This window comes from Lissotriton vulgaris, chromosome 7, assembly GCF_964263255.1.
Source record: "Lissotriton vulgaris chromosome 7, aLisVul1.2, whole genome shotgun sequence".
Taxonomy (NCBI): Eukaryota; Metazoa; Chordata; class Amphibia; order Caudata; family Salamandridae; genus Lissotriton; species Lissotriton vulgaris.
Window position 1 is genome coordinate 1,317,424,993 of NC_141695.1, and position 21,815 is coordinate 1,317,446,807.

The 21,815-nt window shown below is 43.2% G+C and overlaps 1 protein-coding gene and 1 pseudogene across 2 annotated transcripts in view; both read left to right on the forward strand.

Annotated features, from left to right (window-relative positions):
• Positions 1 to 9,102, forward strand: part of LOC147703583 (uncharacterized) — a 1,699,045-nt gene extending 1,689,943 nt beyond the window's left edge. For both annotated transcript variants that reach the window (XM_086931923.1, XM_086931924.1), the window contains exon 28: positions 6,259 to 9,102. In XM_086931923.1, coding sequence (XP_086788049.1) covers positions 6,259 to 6,567 — 309 coding nt within the window. In that variant the 3' untranslated portion in view covers positions 6,568 to 9,102. The remainder of the gene's footprint in view (positions 1 to 6,258) is intronic.
• Positions 9,103 to 19,479: 10,377 nt separating this feature from the next.
• LOC147703585 (uncharacterized) lies at positions 19,480 to 20,625 on the forward strand (annotated as a pseudogene).
• The last annotated feature ends 1,190 nt before the right edge of the window (positions 20,626 to 21,815 follow it).

Sequence of the window (21,815 nt, forward strand, 5' to 3'; positions counted from 1 at the left end):
TTGGTAGAAGTGTGCAGCAGAGCTTTTGCCAGGGAGGAGGGTGGAGACTGGTGAGAGTGAAGTCTGGAACAGGAAGAAGACTCCTAGCATTGGGGAGCATTGCATGCCCTCCTTATCATAGAAGGGTGTCAGACAGGTACCAGGGGCCTAGGCCAGGCTTCTCTTGCAACTCAAACCTACAGCCATTTTACCAGCTGTTTTTCTGATGTTGCTGTACTGGGGAAATCTGGGTGCAGGAGAACAGTGGACCACTTGTGATCCGGTAGAGTGGTTTCACCTACGGATACCACTCTGCCTACCTCGAAATTTGGCCATATATGAGGAATCCAAATCTAAAGGTTCAGTATTAAAATCTCACACAGTATTTAAAGTTCAAATCTGTGAAAAGAAACCAGGCACTGTGGGGTCATTTCGGAATTTCTTCTGTCATGAGAGTGAAACTGGATTTGAAACAATTGGATAAGAGATTTAAAGATTTATGGACACTAAATACTGAATTGCTTCATAGCTTACTTGGGTTGTTCAGTGATCACCTTCCCCACCAGTAATTCAGAAGGAAGAAATCAATGGATTTTCTTTCCTGGGCAATGAACCCTATTAGGTAGTTACTATTAGGAATTAATTCATTCACAAGATGATTTCCTGCGTACAGTACGGTTTCCCCTCATATGGAATACATTTTCATGGGTAAGATTCCATTGCCTCTTGTTTCTTGTAATCTGAAGTTTAAAGATAAGCCATGCTGCTGAAAACTGAGTGTTATGGCCACAAGACTATCAGGTTCTGTTGAATCTAATTTTTTAACAGCTGGAGACTGCAGGGTATGCACAGACGTGGGTCCCTTGCACACTTTGCCACTGGATTCAAGATAGCCTGGCTGGTGAGGGTCATGAACCCGAAACCTGTCCCAGAATGTTTCCGGTCCAGGGAAGACATGTCTTGGCAGTTTGGGCTGGACTGTTCCCATGAGGCACAGGGTCAGACTGATTTGCTTAGGGTCATGTCTGAACTGGGGTGGCGGAGTGAGCTAAAGAATGATGATGGATTAAACCCAGATCAGTTGACTGGGGGTGCTTGCAATGTTCAACACTCCGTCCATCATCCCCTTTGGTTTTGCTTTAACTGAGAAAGATGCCATCAGGGCAACGGAGAGGTATCCAGGTAACAATTTAGCATTAATTCGTCTGGGTATTTCATCATCACTAAAGTTTCTGAGGAAGCAGTACTGCAGTCAATACCACAGCATGCCGGTCTTAGACTTGTATGGCATTTGCTAGATCCAACCACATTTTTTGATGGTTTAGTCGTCTAATTTGGATTTTTACCTGGTTTGTTTGGCTGAGGTTCCTTTAGAGGAAAATGTGTGCATTCATTTTAGAACAATATGCAACGTAATAAAGGACCAGTTACGTAAGACATTCGCCGGCCCAGTGCGTTCACCCATTAATTGGTTTGATAGATCCTGTTCCCATGCGAATAGAGATCTGAGACTTGTTTTGTCAGTCAAACCCAGAAATCATAGTGCCTTGGATTGGGCATGTTATAAAAAGGGCCGGGGGCTCAGCAAGCATGAAATTCAAAGAGCTAACTGGGATCAATTGACTAGCCAGCTTCCCTTAATAATTCATGTGAATTGTAGAGAGTGGTCAGCGAACTTCAAGTATAAAAGTATACTCTTACTTTAATTAGGAGTCACATTACGGGGGGACCAGTAGGTAGCCCATATTAATAACATTTATTGTAGTACCTCTGATGTCACTTGTGAGAAGTTGGCCTGGTATATGCTATCCACTAATTAAAGTAGGCACATTGCACCAGTCCAAACAACCCTTATGGGGATTAAAGACGTCAAAGATAACCGTAGAAAGCTATCCAAGTGGTAGCTGTGGAGAGCAGCCATTTGGCTTAGTCCAGGAGTGTAAAGCAGCTCGTTTTACCAGAATGCAACCTTACGGTATTGGTTAAATGAAAGGAGAACCACCCAGTAGTTAAAAAAATATGTATTTATTAATATAGCACTCTCTAGTACGGTAAATTATCTTCTACATGAAGATATTCACAAAGCACACAATACAGGAGCACAGAAACAATCATAAGTAGCTCTAATCCACAGTGGGCTCCAGGGGGAGACCAAACCTTATACTAAAACTGTGGTTTAAGAAGCACGACTCGAGTCAAGACAGTGTCAAGAGGATGTAGAATCACTGGGACCCCAAGGAACCACCCACGGTGAGTAAGTAGGGACCCCACGGAAGACGGGTGCAGTGCGGGAACACGACTGTGTGCTCCGTACAATTCTATGGAAACGTTGCAGTTGAAGTTTTAGAGTTTAAGAACCCTTCCCAGTGGACATCAAATAAACCCCATGGAAGTTAGGAGGTTGGATAGCCTCCCCACCCGTGGATACCAAGGTACCCAAGTTACCTATCCCAGGGAATCCGGGTGCATAGGTCTGAAGTGGCATCGGAAACCACCGTTAAACCCAATGGAGGACTTCGAAGAAAAGCTGCTGCTGAGCGGAAGAAAAGTGTCTGTTGGCATTCAAAGGTGTATTCTTGTCAAAGAGTACCTGAAAGCAGAGGGGACAGAGTCGGGGTCCCTTAGGAGGGACCAGGGGCTCGGTAGACGAATGCCCACCGATGTTCCGTCGTTCAGGTACGTTGATGGAGTTCTTGACTCTGCAGTATAGGGACCAGGAGACATTGAAGAGGACCAGGAGCCGTATACAAGCTGTCCCACGAAGGCTGTCAAGTGCTGGGGGATTAATGTCTGGCGGTAGCACCAACAAGACTTGGCAACGGTAACTCATGCAGAAGTTCAAGGATGTGAACGGTTCGGACCAGTAAGGTGTGAGGACAAGCCTGGAGCAACGAGGGGAGCTCAAGAAAAGCAAAGTTGACCCTCAATTGGACCCACATGCCAGAGGCACAGGAGTCACAAGAGGACGTCAAGCGATTTCACCAAACGACAGCCTATGAAGCACTTGGTGCAAGGAGGTCAAAGATCTTGGTAGGAAATGGTGCCAGAGATTGGGGCTATTCGGAGCCCAATGCCCTTGTTCGGGAAACGCCAGCGAGCATATGCACCTCCAAATGTACGTGGTGCACAAGGTTTCAAGTATTGCAGCACCCACGAGGGATTATGATCTCAAACATGGTGAGAGGATAGCTCAGACCTTAAGGGACGTAGAAACCTACCTCTTGTGTTGCTGAAGCCTTCATAGTCCATAGGAACACAGAGTCTACAGACCGGACAGCGGTGTTATGGTGCCTGCGAAGGCAGGGGAGTGACTCCTTCACTCCAAAGGAGTTTTCTTCAGTTGTTCTTGATGCCACACAGGTCCTGCATGGAGCCTATATGGTGCACGGGCGCAGATGATTCCACATACTGAGTGGGAGACGAAGTCGGGTCCAAACAAAGTCCCGAGTGTCCAGACGGTCAAAGCTCACTGATTTCTGGTTCGAAATCTTGACCATGTTGAATCTAGGGTCCTACAGCCAGGTAAGCCCTTAAGTACCCACGGAAGGGGTTGGCAAGGTTCAGGGCACCCTCCAAGAGGCGGGGCTGGACAGTGGGGAGGTTACTCCCATGTCCTTTGTCCAGTTTCGATCCAGAGCTGGAGCAAACGGCTCCCAGAACTGGTTTGAACTGGATTATGCATAGGGCCACCAGATGTGCCCCTCATGCAGACTTTCAATCGCTGGCAAGCGCACCCACCCAGCCCTAATACATACATGTAAATGTATTAAACTAAGATGCTGTAACTGCCTACATTGCACTCACCAATAAAATCACTATAAGAAAAAGTGTAAACACACCAGATCCATATACACCGAAGACTACACATATAAACATTGCAATTGAAATCTAAAAAAAGACATCTCACATTAACACTACATCTTACCAACTTATTGACACACCATGAAACAAACACAACATTTGTAGTTTGTGCCTGACTTCACTGTGTCTCACAACACAAGGAGATGAGGACAGAAGAAAGAATGTGAGCTTGATTTGATCTATGCGCCCCCAGTTCTAACGTTTATCACATGTCTATTGTTTTCTTTAAGTGATGCCTGCCTAACTACTCTTTTCAATTTGCATTTCTAAATAGTGGAGTTGGAGATCTGCGTTTGGCACATCCATGTCTAGAATAAATCAGTAAAGTTGCAAGCAGTACAGTTATGGTCATATTTTGTAGCATTACATGAACCCAACCCTTCATGTGGGGACATGCATTCCTATTATTTACTAGCCTATTGCTGAAGAGCATTTAGGTGGAGATGTATGCCTAAGCATAAGAGTAAATCTATGTATAAAGACCTTTCTATCTGTTGGTTTACTGTTGTGAATTGGGCCCTTTGTGTGAGAGCCCTCCATCAAACCAACAGTAATCACATGTAGGTGCAGCTCATGGCTTCCAAAGCCTTGATCGTTCATATGTTGTGTACCTCCTTGTCATGTATGATACCGTTTATCTTTCATTTCATCTTAGGATCTCTTCTGTGGCTCAGTAGCACATGCCTTGCCCATTCAATCAAAGGTTTAGCATTTTATCCTAGGGGTTTAATTAATTCTCGGTGAGGCAAACCTTTTGGACCCCTTTCTTCTGAGGGCTAGAACATGTCCCCAGTCTAAAGAAACATGCAACCTTGACCGGTTTACAATGCTGGACACTTTCTCACTAAGTGTGATTATATGTGTTGGGCACTTATAAATGTAATGTCATCACTATGTATCATGAAAAAATGTGGATGTTGTGCAGACATGGCATGTAATGTGATGTTTGTGTAATTAGTTTTGTATACATTTGTCATATATGTTTATTGCACAACATTGAGTTTCCTTTTTGTATATGCAATGTTCTCCATCTCATGTAAAGTGATGATGCATAGATCCATATAAAAGAGATGTGAGGAAGCCCAGTGGTCAAGGAAAAGTATTAAAAAAAAGAATATGAAGTCTTAATTGACAAGCATGGATACGATTAATCGGCGTATCTTGCCAGGAATTAGATAGAGATTCATGGTATGGGGTACATTCTTTTTCATTAGATAATTTCACTCCTCATTGTGATAAATGCATGCCATTTAGGAGCGCCGCACTATTTCCAAAATGCAGGGATGCACCATTTTTACAGGAATACGGTGCACCCCTGTGTTTTCCCTAGTGCTGGCACTAAAAAAGCAACCTAGTGCCAACACAGACACCTTTGCGCCCTAATGCAAGGATGCCTGCAATGCGATGTTTATGTGCCGGAAGTGACTCCTTCCTGCAGATAAACAATCTTTAAAGGAAATTTGCTCATTCTGCAGCACACATAGAAAGAGCAAAAACTAGACTAAATAAAAGTATATCTCCTTGTTGTGCCTCTCAAACGACTCCTTTTGAAAGGCGTTAGTTTATGTCACTGCCTCATATTTACAGATATTTGTAAGCCTGTTGCAGCATCAAAAAGCAATGGGTGTAGCAGCGGAACGCCCACAGCAACAACCATTGCACGCCTCTTTCATGCAGATACCTGTGTGAAAGGGGATGATATTTACAAAGCGGTGTTAAGCCACACAAAGTGGCTTAGCGCCGCTTTGAAAATATGGGGCAGGGCATTGCACACCCGGAACGTCAGAAAAAGTGATCTTCCGTTTGCTTGATTCCCTTGTAAATATGCCCGACGGTGAGGCTACAAATATTAAGAAGCAATGGAGAGTGTGAGGAGGTGGTGGAGCGGGTCATGCATGCCTGGTACTAACAAGGAAAGTTGTGCAGCAGCTTCTGGTTCCACCACTATGAATGAGAGATACCTACACACTGAGGATTGTAAAGAGTGAGGACATGAGAGTACTCAAATTTAAGTTTAGTTTATTTTTTTAAATATTAATGTGCATGCACACATGGAAGAGCATTGCCAACAGATAAACTTTACAGATTATCGTCCATTGAATTATTGACGGTTTGCACGGTACTTTCATACATTACAGCTTTAAATCTTAAAGGTTTGCTTGATAAACATTTTGAATCTCCTTAACCACGGGATAGATAATTCAAATATTATGATTTTTCACCCAAGACAAAGTTTTCTAAGGTTGTCATCTTTGTAAACCTTTTTAAAGTTGCAACATTTGTCATATTTGCAAAATTGCGTAGGCAAAATTATGATTTTGCAGATGGTTCGTGCATATCCTGGTTTGGCCTGCATTATATCACGAGGATGAAATCGTAAAAGCATATTGCTGACTCCCCTTTTTTCTGATGTTTCAGAGGGACACCGGTGGGCCACTAGTCTGCCAATATAACAATGCGTGGCTACTGGCTGGAGTTGTGAGCTACCGAGATGGATGTGGACAGCGTAACCGCCCGGGGATTTACACCCTCGTCCCAGCCTACACACAATGGATCATACAAAATGTACCGAGCACTTGGAGCAACGTGGTGAACGCTCAATTTCCAAGTGCTTCGACGACAAAGGAACCCACTCCAACTGGTGCCGCCCCGAAATCTTCCTATTCTGTCCTCCTCATCTTCTGGGTGGCATTCCTTCTCCTCGTCAGAGGATCCATTTATGTTTAGTGTCTTAATGCACACACAGCAGAGAGTTAAGAGCATGCTTAGGTATACACATCCACTGTCCCCAAACCCCAGTCATGTGTTCTGGAATTCTAGGTTATAATGAAGAAGTACATCTGCACAATGATACATCAGCACTGTGAATGTTGGCTCAGGTGAACCTGCCTCCTTCTTTCCCGAGTGGATCTCTTTAGGAATACTCTTGTGCAATGGGCCACTTCAGTTGGTCACTACTGACATTCCTGCACCTACAGACATTTGAGTTCCAGGCCTTCATGCAGCACCTCCCACACACAGTCATATTGACCCCTATTGGCCTGAAGCATAATGCGTTTTTCCTTGTGTGAATTAACACCAGAAATGTAACGGAACTAAGATACTTTAATTAACAAAGCTACCTTTGTGAATGCAGCACTGCGAATTCCCATGAACCCTTATCTGAAATTAGAGGCTCGTTAATTTCTATACATTCGCCTGAGCTGCTTTAGATCCATAGGGCAAGTCAACAGGCAAGTGATTCTTCCAGCAGGATTCCCAGCACGGGCTTCCTAGAGTGGAGATGTATAGCCGGCTCAGCTATTACCACAGAGATCTCACTGAGAAGTACCTAAAATGAGGACACTGGTGCAATCGCCTGAAGACATATCCCTGCTGTCATTTAAACTGCTTTAGTAAAATCAAATGTGCACCGTGACATTCCTGCACCTCTATAAGTATTTATATGGGGTCATAGATTGTGAACCTAGCTGTAAAGCAATAGAGCGCTGTGCAGAGATCAGGGTGCACAAGAGGAGAATATGTCTTCTACACAGGGGAGCAGAAGTTTCCCAGGGAGGCAAATATAAAAATGGGGGGTCCCTTCAGAGTTGGTACTAGAAACCAGGGATAAGTGTTGCCTAAAGAGAAGGATGTTAATTTCCTTCCTCCCTTCCTTCTTCCCTCAACTCTGGTTAACACGTGCAGGCAATATCGAGTATGACTGTCCCAAAACAAGCCTAACTGAGAGACATTTCCCTCTTATTGGCCTGATAAATGTGTAATGAATGGTATTGCCTCTTGCACTCCCTTCGTAAGCAGAGTGCTGAAGTTTCACAATAGGTCTCAGTTGGGTTTTTACCTTAACAGTCTAAACATTCCCACAGCACCAACACATTCTACAGAAAGATGCATTGATTATCGCTCCAAACCATTACAGAAAGAAACACTCCTCTCAAGGCTGGACATCACAACTCCAATTTTAAGTGTGCCCTGTTGCAAGTCAGTTATTCTAGATCAGTGGTTCTTAACCTTTTGACTTCTGTGGACCCCCACTGAATCACAGCTGGAAGCAGGGGACCCTGACCTCAGCAATTTCTATAAACTGAACCATACAACAATACACAAAAATGCAGAAACAATTGCACATCAAGCAGTTACACATGCTTTTACTTCATTCACAAATATTATATATAAAGAGTGAAAAATTAATTTTAAGCAGAACGTTGAACCTTTTCAAAATGTGGTTTTATTTCTAAAAGACGAAGCAATATGCTAGACTCTTAACATGTCACTTTGCCGTTTTTGGCCTTAATGCAGGCTCTCTTTTTGTCAGATCATACCGGTGCTTGAACTGAGGCCACCATTTAGCCATACTATATTCTGTTTGCTGTACTTATATTGCTTCTGTGGATCAAGCTAAGGATACCTTGTTAAATGTAGCCTACAATTTCACAGTGCTTCACATTTACAAGGGGTTCACATTTTTTAACTTTACAGTATTGTTTTTTCTTGTATATATACTTTATTAATCTGCTCATATGATTTAATTTTCTAACCAGATCAGGACCCCATATGTAGGTGGGGGTCCACAGAACCCAGGCTAAGAACCACTGTCCTATATGTACCTGCACAACTCATCAGGACTGTTAGGTGGTTTTAGCCACATACACTTGTCCTTACCTCACTCCCTGGCCTTCCCACATGCCTCCATAATATTTAACATGTCTTGCCCCTCCAGCATTACTTCCCACTTCAAAAAGGCCCATCTATCCAGCACTAAAGCATTCCCTGTCTAAACAAGTGAAGTTCACAAGTAGCTGAGCTCTGTAGCACAACTAGAGACAACCGTTTCTGCAAAAACAATATTGTTTCACAGTGCTGTATGTGTCCCAATTTCTACAGTCTCTGCCCTAGAGCTTGTGCCAGGTTAGTGTATGTGCTCTACACCAAGAAGCTGAAAATCTAAGTTTCCAGATCACATGTACCAGTTTCTAATTCACCACTGTGTGCAAGACAGGAACCCCTTATTCTCACCCTTTTCCCACAGGCAATACCTACTCGCTCAATATCTTTAATCTTTCCTACCACATAACCAATCTCCAAAAATCACAAGGAAAGGATGCAAAGCCATATAATTATTCAATGATTTATGTTCTCCCTATGATGATTTTGCTTTTCTTTTGCACCCTGTAAAATGCTGTCCATATAATCATTGTTAGCCCTGTTTGAGCCTTGTCTCTACCGGAGAATACTTCTAAATAAACTATAATCACACTGGTATCATTTTTGCTTTGTTTGTTTATCGATCCTCCAAGATGTCTGCCGTCTGATACATATTTTCAACCAAAGACATTTGTGATTTATTGTTGTAAATATACAAAGATCATGCAGTCAGCCAAGTGCTGTACGAGTTATAGTTGCACAAGGAGTGGAATTCTAGAACCCATTGTTCTACGTAGTGCTTGGTCTAGTCCTCTGCTCTAGGTACCAAAGCAAAGGCCTACTGACTTGTGATCATGTGTAGACTACCATGCCCTCAACGAGGTAACCAAAAGCGATGCACATCCAAATCCAAGAACGGATGAGCTTGTGGATCAGTTAGGTGCTGCAAAGTAATTTGAGCACCTTGATATTAGCAGATCTCTTTGGCACCATATGCTAAGAAGACAGCATTTTTTACGCCAGAGGCTATATCAGTTTGAGGAGATATTCTTTTGTTTGAAAAATGCTCCTGTTACTTTTCAGTGCCTGGTGAACCATGCTCTTGCAGGGCTGGAACAGTTCTGTGCTACTTACCTAGTTGACATTGCAGCGTTCAGCAACTCACGGCAGGACCACATGAGGCACCTAGAACTGGTTTTTGATAGGATACAGGAGGCAAAACTGATAACCAAGTGGGGCACTCCTTTGTAGTCTACCTTGGGCATGAGGTGGAAACGGGAATATTTGCCAGTTGGATGCCAAGATTCAGTCTGTGATATTTTGGGAAGTGCCTACTACCAAGACTGAAGTGAGCACATTTGTAGGACTCGTCGGGTATCGCAAGAACTTTGTGGTGAACTATGGAAGAATAGTTGCCCCATTGACTGCTTTGATCTCCAAGAAGCAGCCCAAGAAAGTGATGAGGACTAAGTAGTGTCAGAAAGTACTTGAGGAACTGAAGTAGGCACAATGTGCTGCACCTGACTAAAGCACCTGACTACAGTCAGCCTTTCATTGTGCAGACTGATGCTTCTCACAAAGGAGGTGACGCAGTGATAGGTCAACTTTATGACAAAGGTAGACTTTATTAGTAGGAGATTATTACCTATAGAACAGAACTGGACAGCTACTGAGAAGGCGTGCTTTGCCATAGTGTAGGCCCTGCGCACCTTTCGCTCTAATTTGTGTGGCACGAAATGTGGGTGGCAAACGGATCATAGTTATGAAGGGAGAGAATCCCAGGTTGCTGCGATGGTCTATTAGACTTTTTGGTGGGCACAGAGCCAGATTGAGCCACAGGAATACTAATGGTCTTTCTCACCAGTTTTACCGATCTGACCACCCAATCTTTCCATGTTAGGGGTTGTTTGGGGTGTTCCGATCTGCGAGGGGTGTCTGTTGGGATGGAAGATTGCACCGCAAAGTAATGGGCGTGCACCCCTGACCGTCCTAAAGCCGTTAATGGTTGAGAGATGCAGGATGGAGCCTCGTGACAATTCTCACTATGCAGGGTGGGTGCTAGTCATGGGATGAAAGGGTGTTGACAAATAAATTAGCTGAAATCTCAATGCTTTTTCACATCCTAATCTGTCAATGTAATATCTATAAATGTCACGATTGATACCCTTCATATGAATGCTAGAATTGTTATGTTATTCGTAAACAAGAAAAATACAACTACAATTCGAGATGCTTACTCAAGGTTTTTTATTTGATTTAGTCTTCTACTGAGAACAACCCCTTTTTTGAACGCAATTGTTATAAAACAGGTTGTGACATACAAATTCATCAGACCGCGATTTAAGAAGCGGTAAAAGGCCATGAACCGAAATTATATTATATCTAGTTCTAATAGGGTTTAAGTGCTGGTGTTTGGCCTCGACCAGTATCAGATTTGGGCATTCAAACAGGACATGAAGTAAGTCTTGTGCTCCTCCGTCACATAAATCACAACTACTGGTGGTATTTTCACAGATGTTCCATTTGGAAGTGAAAGCTTTTAAAGGTAAAATCCCTAGCCGTAATAACATTATACAATGCCAGACTCCATGCCCTAAGGTGAAATGAACATAACGTTCCTGGAATTTATATACTATTGATTCTGCATACTGTTCATAATGTTTTAAGTGAGAGCAGTGCTTAACATCGAGATCTAACTTATTCTCGGAGTCAGATGTTTTAAAAAATGCCTCAAGTGAGCAGGAGCCCAAGATTTCAAAAGTGATAATGTGCAATTCGATAAGTAAAATGCTATAGTAAAATTCTGTTTAACAGTATAATGCGATGATTAATTCTTAAAAGTCTCAGTTTTTAATATAAATCTTAAGTTTCCTTGTTCAGCATGTAAGAGATTATAAGCCCATTTTATGATGTTTGTGATAGCTCTGGCGTACAAGCTAACTAGAGAAAGCTCGAGGCGCAGGACTCGAGCAGGAACTGCTTGAGCGACGTTAATACGTTTACGGAGGATATTGCACTCTTTTTTATTTGATGCCAGTTTTTTTATTGGAATGTATTCCAATGCGTAAGATATGATAGGCAGAATTTTCGACCTAAAAACCTATAAAGGGGGGTGAAAGTGTCTGTTTCCGGAAAAGGAATATAAGCGTTGCAGGGCACCAACGTGGGCCTCTACTTTGCGCCCTATGTGCTGAAAATGAGAGGAATTTTGTAGTGTTTGTGTAAAGATTCACCCCAGGTATGTATGTCCATCAACCACCTCTAAAGATTTGCACCTTAGTGACCAGTTACATTTAGTGAATTGCTTTCTTCCTCTAAAAGGAATGACTTTTGTTTTAGATATGTTTGGGGCTAAAAAAATATCTTCTGTGTATCTGGTAAGAGCCTGTACGTTTTTTGTAGTCCGAATTGTGTGAGATCTAGCATACCCATTACAAACAGGAGCTAAGAGGGAAAAGATGCAGGTTGCCCTCGTCACACAATTATTCATAACAAAAAACCTGCCCTATATCTGACGGATAGAATATCCTGAACATCACTTGCCTCCCTTACTGGTGAGGATATTTACAGTACAAGCGATACTCTGCTGTACTTACAGGGTATTCCTATCCCTTTCCTATAAAAACACTCTTATCTGTGTCTATGACTCCACCACCAGTTCCTAACACCCAATCATCATGAAAAGTGTGTGAAAAGTGGGAAGATACCTCGCGGAAACAACCGCAGGGAACTACTGATAGGTACCTCATCAGTGTGTTCCACTTATCATCATCGGTAACCTTTCCGCTAAAAAATAAATGTGCAGATAATGTGTCTAACTCAATTGGTGAAAAACCTGATCCCTGAGTTAGAGCTCCCTACATCAATTGCCTGGCTTTAACCCACTAAAACGAGCTAGACAACCACTAGCACTCTAACCAATTTTATTCACTTCTGGATGTCTGCTCACATTAAAAACAAAGAACTACTGTCGTACTTCGTTTTAACTTATATGAAGCCAACATGTTCCATTGCCTTCAAATACTTATCGGCAACTTCTTCAGGGCTAGGAGTCAGTCCACACCACAATGTGACTTCACAGCTTAATACCTGTGGAACAGATATGATAGGCAGAATTTTCGACCTAAAAACCTCTAAAAGGGAGTGAAAGTGTCTGTTTTCGGAAGAGGAATATAAATGTTGCAGCGCACCAACATGGGCATCTGCTTTGCGCCCTATGTGCTGAAAATGAGAGGAATTTTGTAGTGTTTGAGTAAAGATTCGCCCCAGGTATGTATATCCAATAACCACCTCTAAAGATGTGTGCCCTAGTGACCAGTTAAATTTAGTGAATTGCTTTCTTCCTCTAAAAGGAATGACTTTTGTTTTAGATATGTTTGGGGCTAAAACAATGTAAATGTAAATGTGTGTATACTTGTAAAGCGCACTCTCACCTGAAAGGTATCTTGGCGCTGTATACCGCTGTGGAACCCTTCCTGGCTTTCCCTGTGAGATGCCCCCTTACTGGGCACCTCCAAGGTGAGGCCAGGCATCCTAGCGCTTTCGGGGCCGTTGTGGAGATTAAGCAAGCTATTGCCCAGAGTTGCAGAGTGGGACCCATGATTAGAGTATCTTCTGTATATCTGGTAAGAGCATGTACGTTTTTTTGTAGTCCAAATGGTGTAAAATCTAGTATAATGAGTCACGGCTGGCATGACTGGCAGGGGACGGGGAGAGATCGCGCAAGATGGGGTTAATTAAAATTTAAAAAACATACCTTTCCGGGTCCCGCTCCTCCTCAGCTCCTGGCCGGGTCCTGTGTTTTCCTGCTGCTCTCCCGCAGGAGCAGGAAGCAGCCTCCCCTAGGACAATCACAATGCTGCAATGGCAGCTTTGTGATTGGCGGGGCGGTGCCCAGCCGGGTGACTATGGGGAGGCCATTTTCTCCATGCAGGCTGCATGCAGCCTACATGGAGAAAGGGAGAGTACTCATGACTGGTTTGGTCAGCCCCAGAGGGCCGACTAAACCAGTCAGGGCCCGCAACATTAGGGTAGCCACATTCCCCTGCCCTCGAGGAAGACTGCCCACTCACCCGCCCCCAACCAAACCCTTCTTCGTCTTTCTCACAGTGCTAGAAGCAGAAACATAAAATGGTAGTTTTACCATTTTATTGTTATTGTTATTGTTATTTGTATTTGTATAGCGCAACATTAATCCAACAAGGATATCACGGCGCTGCAAAAAATAACAGTAAAACCAAGGCAGAAACCTGGGAGCAAATTAATTATTCTGAAGTGGGGAATAGTGCAGTTTTTAGTTTCTTCTTGAAGGTGGGGTAGGAGTCCGTGAGTCTGAGGTTAATCGGTAGTTCATTCCAGCTTTTCGCAGCAATATGTGAAAAGGCATTTCCGCCCATTCTGGAAAGCTTAATCCGAGTAGTGGCAGCTTTGGCAGAGGCTTGTGAACGTAAGTTCCGCGCTGGGGCATAGAACTTAATTTTATTTCGAAGAATGTAAGGGCCTGTATTGTGAAGCGTTTTATAGGCAATACATAGCATCTTGAACGTAGCTCTTTGTCTCATGGGCAGCCAGTGTAAAGCTCTCAGACAACTTGTGGCAGAATCGTACTTTTTTTTGTTGCAAACAGCTTTTGCTGCGGCATTCTGGACCAGTTGTAATTTCCTAAATAAGTAGTCCGACATACCTACAAATAGTGAGTTGCCATAGTCCAGCCTGCTAACTAGTAACGACTGGACTAGGATCTGTCGACATTCAAGTGGGATCCAGGGGAAGACCCTTTTCAATCTTTTTAATACGGCAAATCCTTTTCCACATATTGAAGAGACATGGCTTTTCATTGATAGAGTGGTGTCCATCTGAATTCCTAGATTTCTAGCAGACGATGTGGGGATTGGTGGAGAACCTAAAGAAGTTGGCCACCAGGTGTTGTCCCAGAGCTGTTTGGCCCCGCCAAAGAGTAGAATTTCTGATTTGTCAGCGTTCAGTTTTAAATAATGGCCGTGCATCCAGTTGGATAGTTCTGACAAACAGTTATGTAATCTACTTTTGGCGTTGTTATCTCCATTTAGGGTAACCATCAGCTGAGTATCGTCAGCGTAGGAGCAGATATTAATGCCCCATTTCTTGCCAATCAATGCCAAAGAGGAGACATATACATTGAACAATGTTGGACTCAATGTAGCTCCTTGGGGAACTCCATATTTAATCTTACGAGGGGAGGAGGTAAAGTTACCTAAACAAATAGACTGGGATCTATTAGATAAAAAGGACTCCAGCCAGTTTAGGGCTTTACCTTGTATTCCTTTTGCGGCAAGTATGTGGATAAGCAGTTTATGGGACACGGTATCAAATGCCGCTGATAAATCGAGGAGTATCAGGGCGACCGTTTTGCCTTTATCGACCTGCATGCGAATATCGTCCATTACAGCTAGTAGCGTTGTTTCTGTGCTGTTATTAGATCTAAAACCTGTTTGGGAAACATCGAGAAGTTTGTTGATCTCTAGATAACTTGACAGTTGTTTTGTTACCAGTCTTTCTAAAACCTTCGATAAAAAGGGGAGCTGTGAGATGGGGCGGTAGTTTGCTGGGTCGTTTATATCCGCACCCGCCTTTTTTAGTAAAGGAATTACTGCCGATTTTTTCCAAATTTCTGGAAAGACAGCTTGCTCCAGAGACTGGTTAAGCACTTTTGTGACTGCGGGGCCAATTATGGGAGTCAGTTGGGAAAAAATAAAGTGTGGGCAAACATCCCATGGTGAGCCAGATTTAATTTCAGACATGGCTTTAGTGACCTCGTCTTCAGAAAATGGGCCAAAGGTAGAGCAGTTGGTTTGCAGAGTAGGGTCAATCCGGTATTCCACAGGGGCCTGTCCGTTGTTTATGAAAGAGGTATATATTTTATCAATTTTATCACAAAAAAAATCACTGATTTTTGTGCAGTTCTCTTGTGATGGTATCAGGTTGGATGTAAGACAGGGAGGATTACACAGTTCTTTTACAATTTTAAAGAGCTCCTTAGACGAATTTTTATTCTGTAGAATTTTTTGAGAAAGATAGTCTTTCTTTGCTTTGCGTATGGCCGTGTGATAAATTTTCAGCTGAGTTTTATATATAGCTCTATCATCGGCGTTTTTACTTATTCGCCATTTATGCTCCAGTGAGGTGCATTTTCTTTTTTCAATTTTTAGGTCTGGGCCATACCATTTCTCGGAAGTTTTTGATTTTAATCGATTTGTTACGCGAGTTCGTGAACAGTGGTCAAGTGCTCTCTCTATGTTTTCTCGTAAGAGACAAATTTCTTCTTCGCATGTCTTTTCAGAGCTAGAAAAAAAGGAAAAATCTTCCTTAAATTTTTCCAAAGAGAATTTACTCCAACATTTAGTGGGGTTGGCCGACTGGGCTAGCGATCTATTTGTTTTTAAAGGTAGGTTTATGGTAAAATCTATCCTGTAGTGGTCTGTCCATGTCAAAGGGGTTATATCCGTAATGTTGGTCCTTGATATGTTTGTAAATAAGAGATCTAACGTGTGCCCCGCTCTGTGAGTGGGGCGAGCTATTTTCTGAGATAGCTGTAGGATTTCCATGTCTGTGGTAAGTTGTTTAGTTAGTAAATTATCAGCTAAATTGAAATGAACATTGAAGTCCCCAATGACTACAATGTTTTTATGGTTGAGGCAGAATGGAAGGATTTGTTCGAGGAGTTGAGTGCTAAAGTCAGTTGTTTATGTTTCTGCTTCTCACACTGCGAGAAAGCATTGGGGTAACGCTCCTCTGCCCTAATAGAGGAGCCGCCCATGAGTATAACCACATTGTCGGCATACATCATGATGTGTATTTTACTAGATGATAGTTTTTTGGGGGGGAAATGAATAATGTTTACAAAACAGTAAGGGAGATCACTTACATAGAGGGAGAAAAAACTGGGGGGCTGAAAGACAACCTTGCCTCAGACCATTCTGTGTAGCTATTGGTCTAGTGAGTCCTTTCTCTCTCCCCATTTGTATTCTACACCATGTTATTGTGTTAAGTGATATAATTTTGTTAAGAAGTTAATCGGGCATTCCTAATTTTCCTAGTTTCTTCCAGAGTGTGGGTCTATCTACTCTGTCAAGCGCTGTCATAAAGTCAACAAATACACAATAGACGACCTGTGAGTTTGAAACAACATATTTGCCTATGATCGTCTGTAGAACCGCAATGCTATCAGTTGCGGAGTGTTTTGGACGGAACCCAACTTGAGTCATAGGGATCACTCCGCGTGAAAAAGCGCAGTCCTTCAAATGTTCCAGGACACTTCTCGCAAAGATCTTCCCAATAGCGTCCAACAAGGCGATTTGTCGATAATTACTGAGAAGTGACCTGGAGCCCTTTCTAAAAATTGTAATCAGAATGCTCCCTTCCCCTGTGGCATAACAATGGAAATATAGGGGAGCTAAAAACGTACTCTAGTCTTCTGTGTTACTTTGCAGTACGTTTATCGGAATCTGATCGGGTACCGTTGCTGCAGAGGATCTGGCGTTCTTTAGGTGGTATTCTATTTGCCAAACTGTTGAGGTTCTGTGATTCTCGGACCGGACTCCATTTTGTTCGAGTTGTTTGTGACGCCATTTTTGTGTTGACCTCACATAGGCCTGTGGAGGTAACAGAATGAACAAAGTTGCATGGGCTTCGTTGTTCATGCACGTATTAACTAGGCCTTTTCTGACTTGTGAGTGAACTGTAGGACGCTGACCCCATCACCTGAAACTGACCCTTTGCGAAGCCAATTTCTCTGGCTGATCGTTGTCTGAGATTGCCAATCAATGTTCAGGATATTGTTACCCTTAGTTCTCTTGCACATATCTTATCCTATTCAGCATCTGAAATTGTTTCTTTTCTTATGACTTTTCATTACATGGGTAGTGCTTTCAATTATGGGTTTGGTCCGGCTTGTGGAAATCGAATTTGGGACATTCCTAATAATTAACTTCTGGGTTGGTACAATGTAAATCGAGCCTTTATGATGTGATAATGTGTGGGAAAATGTATTTCATTCGTCAGTGTTTGTCACAGTGGGTGTGCATTTATAATGAGCAAAATGTGGATAAAAAGTGATGTCTTGCTCTACAAAAGTTGAACAGTTTCCTGTGTTGTACACCGTGTTGTATTGCTGGGATTACTGTTACTAACTGCAGCTAATAAATTTGATCTCTGACGCCATCCAGAAGTATTCTGTGTCTCTGTATACCAAGACAGGTGAATCCGAAGACTTTGGGTGTGCCCCTGGCGCCGCTGGGTTCTAAAAAACCTGGTTCTTCAGTTGCACCCAGACATGGGGCGACTTCAGTGGTATCGGTCCAAGCCCGAGGATCGTGAGGAGCCACGTGAGGAAATTCTGGAGGAAGGCCATCCACTTCATCGACCCCTGTATGTTGTCTGCGGTCCGAAGGTTTTTGCTGCGCGGCTTCCCGCTTTCCGACGGCTACGAAGGACTGCTGCCCTGACTGTCGCCCTATCTTGGACCGTTGATTGATGATTTGTAGAGCGAGAAGATAGACGGTCTTCTGGTGGCATGACAGATATTTTGGTTAAGTATAAGTGGGTCGCTCCCCCAACTTTATTTTGCTTCTTGGTTTTTGATTCGGTTATTGCAATAGTCGAAGCCGAGGGGCTCGTATATTTGCGAGGGTATCGATAGTTGATAACCCCTTGAAGTTTGAAGCTAGATTAGTGAGCTATAACATGCCTGGTCTTAGCAAAATTAGGAAATAGTTTAGTTGTGGTTACAACAGGGATTCCCGATTGGAGGATTTGTGTCCGATACCTCCGGTTGGAACTCCGACTTACGAGCTCTATTCAAAACATGGAGTGGGTCCTATCACCTATAATGAAGTATGTGTTCGCTATACGAAGAAATATGGTGTTTTACGATGGCCCCAACATGGTAGTTTCGAATTAAATATTTTAGATAATCTGGAAGTTGCGCTATTTAGGAAGAAAGCCCGTCCGGCGATGTTTGATTCTTTCCGCCTTTGGCGTAAGGAAGCCAAACAGCGAGAAATTAAATAAGCAAAGAGAGATAGGAAAGTTAAAAATATGTCAGTATTACAAGCTGCTAGGCAGTTTAAGGAACATGAGGAAGATCGTGCGAGTGAAGTGTCAGATAGACAACGTTGCATGGCCATCGATAAATGTTATCCGGTCTTGCCGTCTTCCCTTTTAAAAGTGACTGAAGACCCTGAAAAAGATCCTTTGATGTCTCATTTACTGAGATTACCACCCCCTTATGTGCAGGGTGCTACTGCACTTCCATTACCCTCGGTTGTGGCACCCTTCGTTGTTCAGCCCCCTGCTGTTGTTCAGCCACCCGTTGCTTCACAGATGGTTCTCCCTCCTACGGTGCAGCCCTCTCCAGGGCCGCCAGCTTTGCTACCAGTTTCGCCTCAAGATCTTGTACCTTACATTCCTGTATCTCCGACTCCTGCTACTTCTGTCCCTACGCCTCTGTCACCTCAAACCACTCTTTCTCCTGTCCTTATGTCAACTTCTTCTCCTTCTGCTCGAAAACGAATGACTGAGACTGTTGCTAGTCTTTTGTCTCCACTCTTTGGGTCACTGAATATGACCTCGGTTTCGGAACGTAAGTAGAGTCGTAGTCAGCTTCCTGGTCCTGAAGAGCGGGCAGTGTTCGATCTTTTGGCTCATAGGTCGGTTTTAAATGTTTCTAGGTATAATTTACAAGCGGTTATGGATGTTTTCTTACAGTGGGATCCGCCTAAGCAAAGGTATGTTTTTGATGTAATGTGTACTTTTCTTCGTCAGGAATGGGAAAATAATGAGTTTGGTCCGATTCCGCAGGAGGTGCTTGATGTTCAGTCTGAATTTGCTAAAGGGACGATAGTGGAGTCTGATGTTGAAGATGCCGTAGAGACGATACTTGTTTTTAGGTCCAGGCTTCCGCCTCAGACACTGTACGAGCCTGATTCCTCTGTTAGGAGGAAAGTGAAGCAGTATCCTATGAGAGAAGTATCCCCTGTATGGAGAGAGGAAGTTGTTGCTAATGTTAATCAGGGTATTCAGGGTGTAGCGGCTCATTTTCAGTGAGTGTGGGTACATGTCCCTTGGAAAAGAGCAGAGGTCCTGGCTCTTAAGCAGACCTTACCTGACCCCCGTAAAAATCCTGCTGGTTATTACAAAGAGTTGTCTCAGACAGTTGATGCGTGTGTTATGAATTTAGCTGACATAGATATGTTGATGGGTAATGTAGTTCCTCAACCTTTGTGGGCGAAGATCCGTCATGAGGATCATGCGCCAGAATTAGGAGATACTTGGGTTAATATTACTGCTGCAGATGGTCGGCAGGTAGGAGGTGCCAAACCTGAGCCCTTAGTTGCAGAATTACCTGGTAGGAATATTGATTTAATGAAAACTATGAGGCCTCCTTTACGAGTGAATTGGGATAAGTTAGCAGCATGCAAACAAAAGAAAGACGAGAGTGTGTCTGATTTCTTCACTAGGTTTGAAGAAACATTCATTGATCATAGTGGTCAGGACATGAGTACAGAAGGTGGTCAAAGGTTGTTTGTGGACAAATTTGTTTTTAATTTGCTTCCCCAACTTTGTAATAAGTTGAAGGATTCTGAGAGTTCATGGGCTGTTTCTTCGTCGGCCCAGATATTGGCTACTGCACAATATTATGAGAATAGGGATAAGGATGGGAAGGATAAAGTAGAGAAGAAGACTAAAGACCTGAAGACGAAAGTTCTTTTGAAGCAAGCTTATCCGTCTCGCCCGAATCAGCCTCAGTTTCAGCAACCCCCACAGTTTCAGAGATTGATACAGAAGCCCGAGTTTTTCGCTCAGCGATTTCCGCCAGGACCTAACCAGTGAGCTTATTGCAGAGAAGAAGGTCACTTCAAGAGTAGTTGTCCGATTTTGCTTCAGCGTGCGAATGGTGTATCTGGTCATAGAGGTCGTAGTGGTTTCCAACAAGCTCCTAGGGGTAGGGGACGTGGTGTGTTTCCCCGGAATGAGCGTTCCTTTCCCCCTCAGAATTCTACGAATTGTTTTGATAGGCAGAATGTTCCAACTGTTCAGTCTGCTCAGTACTACGCTGATGACTATTGTGTCGAGAGTGAGAGTGCTGGTTATAATGATAGTTAGGACAGCCATGGGCAAAGAGAGGGAGTAGTGTCAGTTCCAGTAGACCAGAGTGGACCTTATGTTGAAGTGGTTACATTAGGTGTGGCAGAACCTTTTCTTTTGGATACTGGTGCGACGAAGAGTTCTATTATGCACTCTAAACTCCCTGGCGCACCTTTGTCTGGCTTGATCAATGTTTCAGTAGGATTTTCTGGCGCCCCAGTTCGTAATCCGGTTTCTAGTCCTTTGCCCCTTTCTATTGGTCCTTGTGAATTGGAAGCCCCCCTTATTGTAACGACTGGTTGTGGTGAGAATCTGTTGGGTTTGGACTTGCTGAAAAGATTGCATGCGACATTACATTGCTCTCCTTCGGGAGTACATCTTACGATGGGTAAGAGAGTGATTTACCCGATGTATTAGTCTACAGACTGTCTTCCACTGGAATTGCGTTCTCTTCCTGATACACTTTGGGCTACAGGTCCCAATGATGTTTGTCTCTTGCAGATTCCACCCTATGTTGTCACCCTTAAGTCAAATGCTAGGCTACCTCGTATTCCTCAATATAAAATATCTAGTGATGGCGAGAGAGCTCTTTTAGCGATTATCCATGATTTGGTTGAGGAAGGTGTAATTGAAGAAACAAGAGGTAATGTGTGTAACAGTCCTGTTCTGCCTGTCCTTAAGCGTACTGATGCTTCTCAGCCACCTGTGTATCGGTTTGTGATCGATCTTCGAGAGGTTAATAAGATTGTTGTGCCACAGTTTCCTGTTGTCCCGGACATCACTGCTTTGTTGACTCTGATCACTGCTTCAGCTGCTTGGTTTTCAGTTATCGATCTGAAGAACGCTTTCTTCAGTATTCCGATCGCTGAGGAAAGTAGAGATATTTTTGGCTTCTCTTTAGGAGGTCGTAGCTTCCGGTTTAAATGCGCTCCTCAAGGTTATTGTGAAAGTCCCTCCATCTATAGTCAGGCGTTGAAAACTCAGCTTGACAATTTTGTGTTACCTTCTGGTGCTACTCTTATCCAGTATGTTGATGATTTGTTGGTCGCTGCTGATGACGAAGAGATTTGTAAAGAAGCTACTCTTTCTTTGTTACGACATTTGTCTGACCTTCATCATAAAGTGTCACCCTCAAAGTTACAGTATTGCCGCCAAGAAGTGACCTACTTAGGTCATCTCTTGTCGAAGGAGGGAAGACGATTGACCCC